The sequence below is a fragment of the Heliangelus exortis genome, chromosome 1, assembly GCF_036169615.1.
Source record: "Heliangelus exortis chromosome 1, bHelExo1.hap1, whole genome shotgun sequence".
Lineage (NCBI taxonomy): Eukaryota > Metazoa > Chordata > Aves > Apodiformes > Trochilidae > Heliangelus > Heliangelus exortis.
The window spans coordinates 17,199,518-17,212,325 of record NC_092422.1 but is presented as its reverse complement, the minus strand read 5'-3'; the positions used below and the strand labels follow the sequence as shown (position 1 = coordinate 17,212,325).

General features: G+C 37.9%; 1 protein-coding gene across 1 annotated transcript in view; it reads right to left on the bottom strand.

Annotated features, from left to right (window-relative positions):
* RNF17 (ring finger protein 17) overlaps window positions 1–11,927 on the bottom strand; it is a 44,519-nt gene extending 32,592 nt beyond the window's left edge. The window contains exons 1-11 of the mRNA XM_071735159.1: window positions 11,900–11,927; window positions 11,436–11,521; window positions 10,729–10,820; window positions 9,382–9,440; window positions 7,814–7,869; window positions 6,527–6,626; window positions 5,143–5,223; window positions 3,582–3,682; window positions 2,597–2,768; window positions 1,868–1,944; window positions 134–208 (exon numbers count right to left, since the gene is read on the bottom strand). Coding sequence (XP_071591260.1) covers window positions 134–208; window positions 1,868–1,944; window positions 2,597–2,768; window positions 3,582–3,682; window positions 5,143–5,223; window positions 6,527–6,626; window positions 7,814–7,869; window positions 9,382–9,440; window positions 10,729–10,820; window positions 11,436–11,509 — 887 coding nt within the window. The 5' untranslated portion in view covers window positions 11,510–11,521; window positions 11,900–11,927. The remainder of the gene's footprint in view (window positions 1–133; window positions 209–1,867; window positions 1,945–2,596; window positions 2,769–3,581; window positions 3,683–5,142; window positions 5,224–6,526; window positions 6,627–7,813; window positions 7,870–9,381; window positions 9,441–10,728; window positions 10,821–11,435; window positions 11,522–11,899) is intronic.
* Between the last annotated feature and the right edge of the window lie 881 nt (window positions 11,928–12,808).

Below are 12,808 nucleotides of genomic sequence, written 5' to 3'. Positions count from 1 at the left end.
CATTATACTCTTAGAAACTCACAAGCGTATACAGATTTTTTTATTTTTAAATTTAATCTCTAGCAAATACTTAACCATTAGAAAGAAATCAGGCAAGTTAAAGTGCTGAGCCTCTTTATTAAAAAATACTTACTGCTGTGTTGTTCCCCATTCAATCTTGCCCAGGTTTTTTAACAGAAATGTAATCTCATCGGTGTTTAGTAAGAATCTTAAAAGAAGATAAAAAACCATTACAGAAGGTCACATCAATACCTAAATCACACTGACAGCTTAGGAGGTACACTGTTTTTCAGCACAATACTAATGGAGGGGCAATACAAGAGAACTACCTACTTCAGTTTCATTCTTCCACTATTTGCTGTATTTAACAGCAAATTTGGTTACTCATTTAACTTCATGTTTATACTTAAAAACTCCCTGCCTTTTTTCTCTCTCATGCACAGAACTGAATTTTCACACCTATATCCAGTTTAGCTCAACTACTCTACATAGAGACTAAGAATTCTCCAACAGTCCTGAAGAACAAAATCACAACTGAAGTCTAAAATGTAGGTTCTTTGTTTATTGTTACACTAGTAAACAGCTGTTGCCTTTCCCTATGAAAGCCAGCAAAATCTTTCAAGTACTCAGACTAACAGGACTGTAAATATAATTTTATTCAATCAAACCCTTAGCTTTTCTGTGTGGTTATAATAAACAATACATGAAAACTGAAGTGTAAGCCACATTGAACTCCCCATCTTTTCTTCTCTCCACTGTCCCTTCAGGAACAGATCTACCCTCCATTCTGCAGTATGTCTACAGAACATGTCTCAACTCCTAGGCATCTTTTAGTTGTGATTTTTTCACCTTTGGTGTTATTTTGGAGTGGCAACAACACATGAGGCCTTTATACAAATCCTTTGTCAGACTTACTCTCCCCCTGTTTTGTTCAAGTTCGTAAAAGGCCTTCCAATGGAAACAAATTTGATTTTGTCATGTTTAGCTTTCTTTTACGTTTGGACAGTTTGCCATTGTGCATTTAAAAAGGCCTTTCAGAAATTCTCATTCACCACTGACAATACCTTTAAAATAGACCTGATGTATCAAGTCAGCAAGTTTATTAAAATTTTATTTCATAGATCTGTTTATCCATATTCCAGTGTTCTAACCAACACATGACAAGAGCTGAAATTTGTCAAGCATTGTAACAGGCTGCCCAGGGAAGTGGTTGAGTCTCCACCCCTGGAGGCATTTGGCCAAGTTGGGGTTTCTCAATCTGGAAAAAAGAGAAGGTACAGGGGAGATCTTATGGCAGGGTATCAATACCTCCAGAGGAGTTATGAGATGGGGACAGACTTCTTAATGTGATAGTACAAAGGGTAATGGTTTTAAACTAAGGATTTAGATTACATGTAAGGAAGATATTTTTTCCCATGAGGGTGGTGAAAAACTGGCACAGGTTGTCTGGAGAAGTGGTAGGAGTGCCATTCCTGGAAACATATAAGGGGGACAGGGCTCTAAGCAACTTGAAGTTCAGAGGAAAGAAATAGGTTCATTGAACGAATTATTTCTTCAACTTATTTCTACTTAAAAGGGAAGGAGAGGAAATTTACAAGTGGCACAAGTCTGACAAGAATTTTTTTAATGCATATATATTTGCTTAGATAGTAGTAAATTGTATGAGCTTTCTCTTAGCTGCCTCAGATGAATGCTTCTGTGCACTGTTAGTGATGAGTTTATATACATCTCAACTAGAAGCTTCTCAGTAAAATGGAAGTGAAGAGCTTGATTTCTGCTGTTCAACTGTTGCATGAGTAATTTCTGTAATTAATATAACCAATGCATCCATTTACCTACCAGTATACCTCCCACTCCAGCCATTTACCTTGGAGGTATTTTTTCCTTCAAACTCTTGACTCTTGAGAGTTCAGTCTCAACTGGCAACTTTAAATTATACATAACCTGAAATTAAGAAGTACAGTCTTAGGTTCTGATATATAAAAAATAGATTATACAGGCATCTGTAATCTACAACATGACAAAGCCAGATTAAGACACTTTTAATTTCGTAGAAAGAAACCCCAAGAGTTCTTTCATGAACAGCCAATAACTGGTTCTCAGTTATGTCTTTTTACATTACTAAGCCAATGGTTGGGGATTTTGCAATGTTAGCATTGCAAAATTGTTAGCATGAACAGAAGTAGGACTCAGATTTTTCTTTTCTACAAACAGCTACTGAGAAGGTGGACTAGTTCAGCAAGAAGGATGGAGAGCTCTGGACTGGGAAAGACTTGAGTGACTTCTGAAATGCTGTAAACTGTCCCTCCACTAATTAGTACTACGTCAGTTTTCCTGTCCTCACCCTCCAATTACTGTTTGAGAAGAAAAATCTTCAAGGCAAGGAACACCTATTTTGTTTCATATCAGTCACTAGACCCTAATCTGTGACCACGAGCAAATATAAACTGGGTGCATGTGTGTGGAGGTGGGATAAGAAGGCATTACTTCAGTATTGAAGTCAGCAAACTCAAAGACAGATGATAAAAATCTTTCAATCCAAATTTGAATGTATTGATGAAAAATAAATTATTTCACAGTGTAAGAATCTAAATACCTGAGTGAGATCACAATAGGTTCTTATAGAAGGTGCAATTTTTATTTCTTTTGCAATCCTAATGGCACCAATCAAGCAATTTTTCTTCTCTTCAATGACTTCCTTAACTTTTGCAATACCAGCACTGCAGTTGTCAATGCTCTTCAATAATTCTGCACACAACTTCCTTTTCCTGTATTAAAAAGATTACTTTTCCAAATTTAATAATCACTTAGCAGTACAGATTCACACTTCAACTATGACACACACACTTGCCAGACATATCACAACACAAAGTGGGTATGTGTCACAGGGAAATAATATTTTCCTCAAACAGTGAAAAGCATGGAAGACCCACTCAATAATTCGAGAAACTACAGAAGTTAAGAGTTCACCCTGAAAAAACACTTGTTTACAGAACATTTCTCTATGAAGCATTTAAAAAGCTCTTCCATTTAAGACTCCTCATATTCCCATACATATCCAACTGAAAACTAAACAGCTGAATTTTACAGTTCAGCCTTTTAAGATATTAGATTCCTCTCAGAGGCTCTTCCAGAATCCAAAGTTGTGAGACCTCCCACCCTCTACATCTAAAGATATAAATATTTTTTAAGATTATGAAATAAAGCATCCTTGGATGTGTATCAGCTTGAGAATTTAAATAAAATTATTATCCCCTAATGGCAGTATCAGAAAACCCTCATAACTGAGCTATTTCAGAAAACAAACATCTTTAAGACAATTCTAAGTTGGGCTTTTTTTGTTGTTGTTGTCTTGATCTTTTTTTAAGAGCAGAAGCTGTGTATGCTAGTGATTTCCAGCAGTGCAAACCAGCTCCAACATGCCATTATGAAAGGGCAAAAATATTGTGCAAAAAGTTAGACAGGTATTAAGAAATACTGCTATGAAGAAGACTTAAATTTTAGAATTTTTTCATCTGTATTACAAACAACTACTTGATATAAAGAACTCATCCCCATCATCTTAGAAGCCACATCACTACCTTGACAGAAGAGAAGTAATAAGTTCATTAAACATTCCATCTATAGTTTCTGCAACTTTGTCTCCTTCTTCCTTCACTTTCAGTTCCAAGTAGTTCAGCATCTAGTTCATTCAGTAGTGAAAAAACATGCATTTATTATTTCTTTACTCATTATTATTATTTCATTACTCTCACATACTTCATACTTCTTCAGACCAAAACAGAAGCAGGTGAGCAATCAATACACCAGCATAAAATGACACTACACCACATTGAAATTCAGATTAAAAAAAGCAAAAAAGCAAATCAGAGGATGACTACATCATATAATGGAGGAAAAACTATAGTTCATTAATCCCTTTGTTTCCTCTAACTTCTAGACAGCTCACATTTCTCAACTGATGTCTTTGGGCCTATGAAGCAAGAAACCCAGATCTTGGGCTCATTGCCACAGTCCTTACATTCCATTTCCATTGACATTCTAATACAGCACCATACACAGAGAGCTAGCACACTAAGATTTCTATTATTTTTTTAATACCTCATTGTGAGCATAAAGCAAAAAATAAAGAGTCTTCACTTGACTAAGCATCAGTTTTGTCACTGTAGTTACATTTAATGAAGGCTCTGGATAAAATCTCAGTAATTCAACACTTTGGCAGGATTCAGTCTTTGCAGAAAAGCTGTTGGAAGATCAGTTGTGTGCATGAATTATTATTATATTAGAGCTGCTGAAATGCCAGTTTTTTATGAGATGCTAACTGTATCTGAGTTGGGGATTTAACACAACTGCTTAACTGACAGATCTGCCACTGCAACAAACAAGTTAGAAACCAAGTTTCTAGAAGACTTCTAGGGTTTTAAGGACACTTCATGCCACACTTACTGGAGTGAATTTACTTTAAGCTTCTGGACCATTAAAAACCTCTATGTCTGCTCATCTTAGATGACATACAAAATGTAAATTACAGGCAGAGACAGAACTTTTACCTTTTCCACAGCATACTTAATAGGACTTAAAATAATTAAGTTCATAGATTACTAAGCAAAACCTATTAGTAGCACTATCCACTATTTTAGGATTCTTCCTATGTTTGATAGTGTGCATAAAAATGCATTACTTGATCTATGTATTTTGCAAACTGAGTCTGTAAATTATTACTCAGATAATTTCTTTCACACCTTTAAATCCAGGAAAAGGCAACTGAAAACTAGAAAGGCAGCACAGTTGATAGACCAAAAACAAATGCTGAATTTTTACCCTGAACCAAGTGAAAATAAGCTTAGTACTTAAAAGATTTGCTTATATATTGTTCTGCTAAATGAATGGACTAACAAAGCAACTTTAAGTTACGCATAGGTTTTATGTACTCTTTTACAGATTTCTACTGTCTGTAAGCTCCAGAAATAGTCTGGAGTTTAAAGCTGTATATTCACAGAAACAGCACTAACGGCTGAAGGACAGAAGCAATGCCAAAATGAAGGCAGGAAAAGTATTTTTAAATAGCATGTTAATGTGCAAGTATTCACAGCAAAAAGCTCCAGTCAAGGATAGTATTTAATATTTCATATTTTCACCCACCTCCTCTGCATCACATAAATGGCTGAGATTACAAATAGCTGTGCACAAAATTTCATCAATATCTTCCATAGCTTCGCTGTCCTGTGGAAAGATTTGCCAGTGAATATATAGCTGCTTCTATGACCAGAAGACAAGATGGATAGAGTAATTTGCCTTTTTGTCACAAAGAGGCACTTGATATGGGTGACTGAAATCTGTGTAAGGCTCTACAGCTGCAAAAAGGCCCAAAATATTTAGCTCACCTGAATTATACCAAGAACACTTACACTGCAGTATTTCTGAAACATGGATTCTATATTTTTTAGTTTAAATACATGCAATTTATTGCATACACACAGGCACAGAAAAACCTGATTAAAATAGTACAAGAAAAAAAAAAGTTACTAATACAGAGGAAAGAAAATATGCAACCCAGCTAAAACATTTAGCAATATTGTTTGGGGAAAACAAACAAAAGTTAAAAAATGTCATAAGCTCCCAGTATTATGTTGATGTGATAAAAGAAAACAAAATACTTGTGTCTCACTTGTCACAGAAGCAAATACACACAGAAAAATGTCTTATTTTGTCACTGGCACTACTAACAGTAGTGTTAAGGGTATTGGTTAGAGTGCTACTATCTTGCAAAAAGAGAACACCAGCTGGTGGGGAAGCCTAAAAGAGCTAGGAATTGTGCTGTTTAAGTCTGTCACTATTAAGCAACCAGTCCACTCTGCCAAAAACCGACTTAATATGCAAACATCTCCAAATCCATACTGTTTCTCCCTTGTGTTAAGGAGAACAAACACTAACTACAAACTTGGGGTTTGAACACCTGAGACAGTGACTGTTATCAGACACTGATTTAAGTGAAAGGAAGTATTGTCCACAGTCTGGAAGAGACCAATTAGTCACACACATGATTATGAAGTTTATTAAAGATAAGGTTAGAAAAGTTAGAGAATGCTTCAGGAGAGATCCTTTTGTCCAGCAGCTTGGCTGCCCTGAATGACTACTTCAAGGATGTGTTGCATGAGCCTTGCAGCTGTCTCAAATTTAAAAAAATAAAAAAAACCCAAACCCAGATACTGTTCGTTCAGCTTTTTTGTTGTTTTGTTTTACTTTGTTTCTTAAATTAAAAATACATAGTTTCACAGCCAGGAAAATGCACTTGTCCGCATCAGATATGATCAGGTTGGGTTTGAGCTGCATTCAATTTATGAAGTTATTTTATTAACACTGCAGCTGCATATCAACTCCATGATAAGATGGAATTATAGCACTTATTAGTGCTATTAGGAATAATAGAATTATTATGTCTGCAAATGTCTGTGTTTTAAGAAGTCCAATAACTCTGCATACACAAAAATAACAGAGAATACAAGGAAAGTCTGTATTAACATACCATGTCTGCTGAAGAAGCTACAGCTGGTTTATTCCTTAGCCAAACGTTTGAAGACATCCTGTGCTGAATATTTTTTGCTTCAGTATTGTGACTGAAGGGCCTGCAAAATGAAACTTTAAGGAAAAAACCTACACATTTTAACCAATATCAAACTTCCCACAAATACTCTAGGCACAATTTGAGTATTTAAACAACCTCTAATTAAATACAGATATACACCTATTTTTAAAGCAGTAGAATTTGCACTGTGATATTCTACACAATTTTTCAAGTTTCTTTTTTACTAGTATCACCTTAGAATTCACATTTAGCAACTACTTTTCATCTGATAATTACAGCAAAACTGAACAAAACCTCAGTAGGTGGTAGTGATCTGTATCCTCACAGTGAGTAAAAGGCACAGCAACTCCCAGCAGTCCAGGATTCATTTTTCATTTGTTGCCCTAACATTTTCCTCAACATATCCCATTGGATATTGATAAGGCTGTTAAAATCTTTAGAACACATGAGAGATGATACTAAAATCACCTACTGCCAACCTGTTAGGAAGGCTCTTAAATTTTGTTCTGTGGTTAACCACAAGACAGCCTTACATTAAATACTCAGTTTATATTTTACTTTGGGCAAGGTCAGTGAAGCATGTTACATGCATCCAACGCAGAAGGTAAATTTCCTATACCTATTTATCTAGGCCTATTCTATTTGCATCAATGTAAATCTCCACAGCAACAGCACTGGGGGGAACCTCACACTTTAATATTGCCTTTGAGTTTGTATGATTTGTAATTTGGATAGACAAATAAAGCAAGTTAATGTAATTTAGATATGACGATACCACAGAACATAGTTGCCACCTGATCACAGCTTTAAGCTGTGACTGGTTATCTAAGCAGAATGTGCAATGGGAGCAGCAGGGAGGTTGGCAAAGGAAGTGAATGACCCAGTCCTTCCCACCACAGCCTGGCATTTCAGCAGTTCTCTGTTCTCCCTCTGAACCCTTATCACAGAGTTACCACAGTGTTTAAAACTTTCAGTCCCAAACATTTTCAAGCCAAACCAATCTGCTTCCTATTGCCTTTCAGTGAAACATGACATGTACTGAAGTGCCGTGCAAGTTGCTTCCACAGCAATACACAGACCTACTTTTAATACATTAAAAAAATAAACACAACAAAACAAAAAATAAGCCCAAGAAAAGCAGCTGGAAATGCTTGCTAAGACAAGCCCTCCCTCAGCTGTCATCTAAATACATTAAAAAAAAAAAAATCTGAATTAACAAAGGTTTACCTTGATAGCCTTTGTGAACTGCCACCACACAGCCCAAGTTTAAAATCAGTCTTCATCTAGATTCAGAAGGAAAAAGTAAAGTTCAGCGTTAAATCCTAGTCTCAGTAAAAAAATACCCTATAAGCCTGTTTTCATCTTCAGTATCCACTCCCCACCCTCATTTCAATGGATCCAACCTTCAAAGTGTTGTTGAACTGAACAACCAAGTATCTAAGAAAACATCTTCCAAGCCAAAGCTCTGTTGCCATCAGTCTATGTTTGTATCAAATGAAGTGTTCCTAGGAAGATAAATGGTTTCCCATTTGCTGTTAGTATTCTCCCCACTGATTATGCAAAACTTCTAACAGATAGAACAATGTAATTACTTTGGTTGGAAGGCAGCTTTAAAATCATCAAGCCCAACCGTTAACCTAGAACACTAAACCATGTCCCTAAGCACCACACCTACTTGTCTTTTAATTATCTCCAGGGATGAAGATCCTTGACCACTTCCCTGGACAGTCTGTTCTACTGTCCCACAACACTCCGGTGAATACATTTTTCTTAATATCTAATCTAAACCTCCCCTGGTGTAACTTGAGGCCATTTCTTCTTGTTCTATTGCTTGTAACGTGGGAAAAGGAGGCCAACACCCACACCTCATTACAATCTCCCTGGGGGTAGTTGTAGAGTGGCATGGTCTCCTCTGAGCCCTTTTCTCCAGAAAAAATGCCAGTTGTCTCAGACATTCCTCTTTTGTTCTCCAGAACCATCAACAGCTTTGTTGCCCTTCTTTGGGCATGCCCCCTCACCTCAATTCCCTTTGTGTAGTGAGGGGCCCAAAAGTGAACACAGGATTTGAGGTGCAGCCTCACCAATGCTGAGTACAGGAACCAGTCAGATCCTTGGTCTTGCTGGCCACACTGTTTCTGATAAAAGCCATGATCCTGTTGGCTGCCTTGGCCACCTGGGCACACTGCTGCCTCATATTCAGCTGGCTGTCAACCAATACTACCACTTACTGCATTAGTAAGCCTGATTACAATATATTTTAAAATAAAGTTTAATGACTTTGCTTGATTCCAAAGACTTATTTCTATTTTGGAATAAAGACTAAATCTAAATTTCTTAACAGAAAAAACAGAATAGCCACAATCTTTTCCGTAACTTATTTTTTTTTAAAAGCATATAATGTCCAAAATATAGGTACCTGTGAAGAAATGGCATCAGCATACCACAACAGAAAAGATTCACTACCAGAGCATTTTATAAAAAAAAATGCAGAAACAAAATTATAAGTTATGCACTATACTGGAAAGTGAAGTGTGCAGACATGAGGGTGGGACAGAACTGGCAACCTGGGACACCAATGAGTAATATTTGGACACCAGAGGCATTCTAAATAGCTACATTGCTTAACCAGAAATGCCAGTAAAGACTTGCTAGGGAGCAGGTGGTTTTCAAGTACAGACCTTTATCTCACAAGGGACCTGACTCACTTTAATCTCTTTCAATGAAAATGCAAAAGCTCCTGTAAAACCACTATTTCAGACAGTAACTATTGAACAGAAAGCTTTACATCCACTTACTTCGGTAGAAGAGAAACCAAATAAATCAGTGTCTTCATCATTCACATCATCATGCAGTGCTGTAGAAGCAAGTATAGGGAACAGTTGACTGCAAATGTTGTTATGTGGAGGGCATTTTACTCAATGAAACAAACAGGAATACATGATTCACAAGTCTTTTACATCAAAAAACCTAGGTTGGAAAACACTTTTAAGATCAAGTACAACCATCTGCCTAGAACACTGCCAAGTCCACCACTAAACCATATCCCTAAGCACATCTACACAACTTTTGAGTATCTCCAGGGATACGACTTGATCAATTCCCTTGGGAAGCCTGTTTCACTGCCTCACAACCCTTTGGTGAAGAAATTTTTCCTAATACACAACCTAGACCTCCCCTGGGACAACTTGAGGCCCTTTCTTCTTTATCTACTGCTTGTTACTTGGGAAGAGATGCCAACATCCACCTTGCTGCAACCTCTTTTCAAACAGTAGTAGAGAGCAATAAGGTCTCCCCTCAGCATCTCCAAACACTTCCCATTACCTCAGCTGCTCCTCATACAACTTATGCTCTATACCCTTTTACCAGTCTGGTTAACTTCTTTGGACCTGGCCCAGCACCTCACGTAGTTCTTTTTGTAGCAAGGGACCCAGAACTGATCACAGGATTCAAAGAGTGGCTTCACCAGTGCTGCCTACATGGGGAAAATCACTCTCTGCTCCTGCTGGCCACACCATTTCTGATACACACCAGGACACTATTGGCTGCCCTGTCCACCTTGGGCACACTAATGGGTCATGCACAGTATTCAAGAAGTCAACAGGAACTTGGACACCAATTTTTGTAATGACAGAGCTAGAAAACTAGGAATGGAAGTACATATAAATAGATATGGAAGGTTGCTGGGAATTCTAAATTATTTGTATATATTATGACATCATCTGCATGATTAGCTATATTAGGTTGCTGCTGCATTCAGGACAGGACAAAAGTATGAAAGAAAAGGCAAAAAACCCAAAAGAAAACACATTTAAAATGTGTACCTATAGTAGAAGATAGGTTTTTTCCATAAAAAATCCGTAAGGACCACATACTCAACACAGTTCACTACTCAGGGAAAAAAATGAAGCAGAAAATCCCAAATTAAAGATTTAAACAAAACTTTTCATTAGCTTTGGCAATAAAAACAGCTGGTGGGTAAGAGAGGTCATTGTTACTGAGCACTGGAAATACAGTAATTAAAAATATGTTGCAATCTGACAGCCCATCTCTTGTCTTATACAAACAATGTAAAATTTACATTAACAGGGAACACTGCAGACCATAAATTTTCTGGAATAAAAGCCATGATCCAAAAGCCTTACCTTTCACTCTCATAGCTTTTGAGATGTGACAAAAGTCAGTATTTCTCCGATTTGACTCTGTAAAATCTTCTTCTAAGATCTTCAGACACCGCCTTCAGAAGTAAAAGGAAAAATAGGGTTATCAACTAAACATTAATTTTAGCTTTCAGCTTTCTTAGAACTTTTTACCATGACATTATGCAGAAGTAGGTGCAAATAATTAAACACATACCATGCACAGAACCATTTTGTTACTCTTTTAATTTTCAAGTTCTGTGATACCGAATTCATCATCCATAGAAGTGATGTAGAGGTTTTAGGTATACAGAACCAGCATTTAAGGTAAGCAGAACCAGCATTAACAGATTTCTAGATAATTAACTTTCATCCCATAAACTCTGAAGTTGTTTAACTAAAAATACATCAAATAGATCAACAGCAATTTATTTACTTGTAAAATATAAATACAGGTCAATACCAGATATTGGCAGCCTAGATACTGAGAACATGCCAGGATGCATTTAAAATGTCTTTTTCCCCGAGTATACCCCAAATCTTAACCTTCCACAGACTATGTATTTTACACACATACGTAACACATAAAAATGGACTCACCACACTGAAGAACATAAACAGTGTGTTTTATACATCCTCAATCCTACTATCTGATTATACTGTCAGAACTTAAAAATAATAAAGCCACCAGAGTAAACTCAAAATTCACATACCTTATAGCTTTCATTTTCCTTCTATTAACTCCTTCATAGCTGTCATCCACCAAGAACTCTTTCTTTCCACTCATGATGGCATCAGGCTTAAAAATAAAAAATTAAAAAAGACCTATTTTGTAGCCCATCATTTGAGCAACCACCACAGGTTATTTATGTTACTTGGGAAAGAGAAAAATGAAGAAGACACAAGATTCACAGAAAACGTACATATTTTTTTCCTTTGAAAGTACGTCTTTTAAACGCAGCAAAACAGTGGCCTGTTTGCGCTATCCACCCACGCTCCACCCTTAACTTTACCACTACTGGCCTTCAAACCTCCTTCCTCACCATATACCCTCAATATGAGAATTTCTTTTATCTGCAGTATCTCAATACTGCCCCTGTTCTCTGTTTGCAGTGCACCCCAACTCCTTTTCATAAAGCCTGCTCTGTAGCTGTCTGCTTTCCCGAAGTATCCTCACCTCTGCTGACAGGAAAGGACGGGGACACGACGGGGACACGACGGGGACACGACGGGGACACGACGGGGACACGACGGGGACACGACGGGGACACGACGGGGACTTGACGAGTCGGGTCGGGACTCCTCCCAGGCAGGAGGAAAGGGGGGGACTGCCTTGCGCAACCCGTTTCGCGCCAAAACAATCATCACCAATCAGCGAGCGTTGCGTCATCTCTTCTTCCCATCGCAGCCAATCACGACGGTGAGGGGGGCGTGGCCGCCATGTTGTCGTCCCTGAGGCGCGGCTGGGTTGCCGGGGTGTGGATGTTGCCGCCGCTGTGTTGCCTGATCCCGCTCCTGCCCTGCCGGGGAGCAGAGCTCGTGCTTTCAATATAGTGTCTTTTCTGCGCTAGGACCACTCCTGTTTTGGTGGTTATAAATGTGGCATGAAACTCAAGATTTCGTTTGAGTCACCTCTAGTAAAGCACACTTAAATTTTAAAATTAAAAATACACTGATACTTAGAATCATAGAATAATGGAATTTTCAGGGCTGGAAGGAACCTATTAAGATCATCTAGTTCCAAGAAACCTGCCATGGACAGGGACAGCAGCCACAGGATTAGAGCTTAGAGCTCCATTAGAGTTGCTTAGAGCTCCATCCATCCTGGCCTTAAAAACTTCCAGGGATGGGGCCTTTGCCATGTCTCTGGGCAACCTTTTCCAAAGCAGTTCCCGAATCATGAACTAGGCCAGCTTCTCAGGAGGCAAATTTCTTTGTTAGGCTGGGATTTTATCTCAGATAACTAGGCAGAGTTCAACAGGTCACACGAAGTCCAAATTTTCTTAATAGGGAGTACTCCAGTGGAATGGTTAAGGCAAACAGTAGCTTGAGAGAAGAGCCAAAGGAGAAGACAACCGTCCTGTCT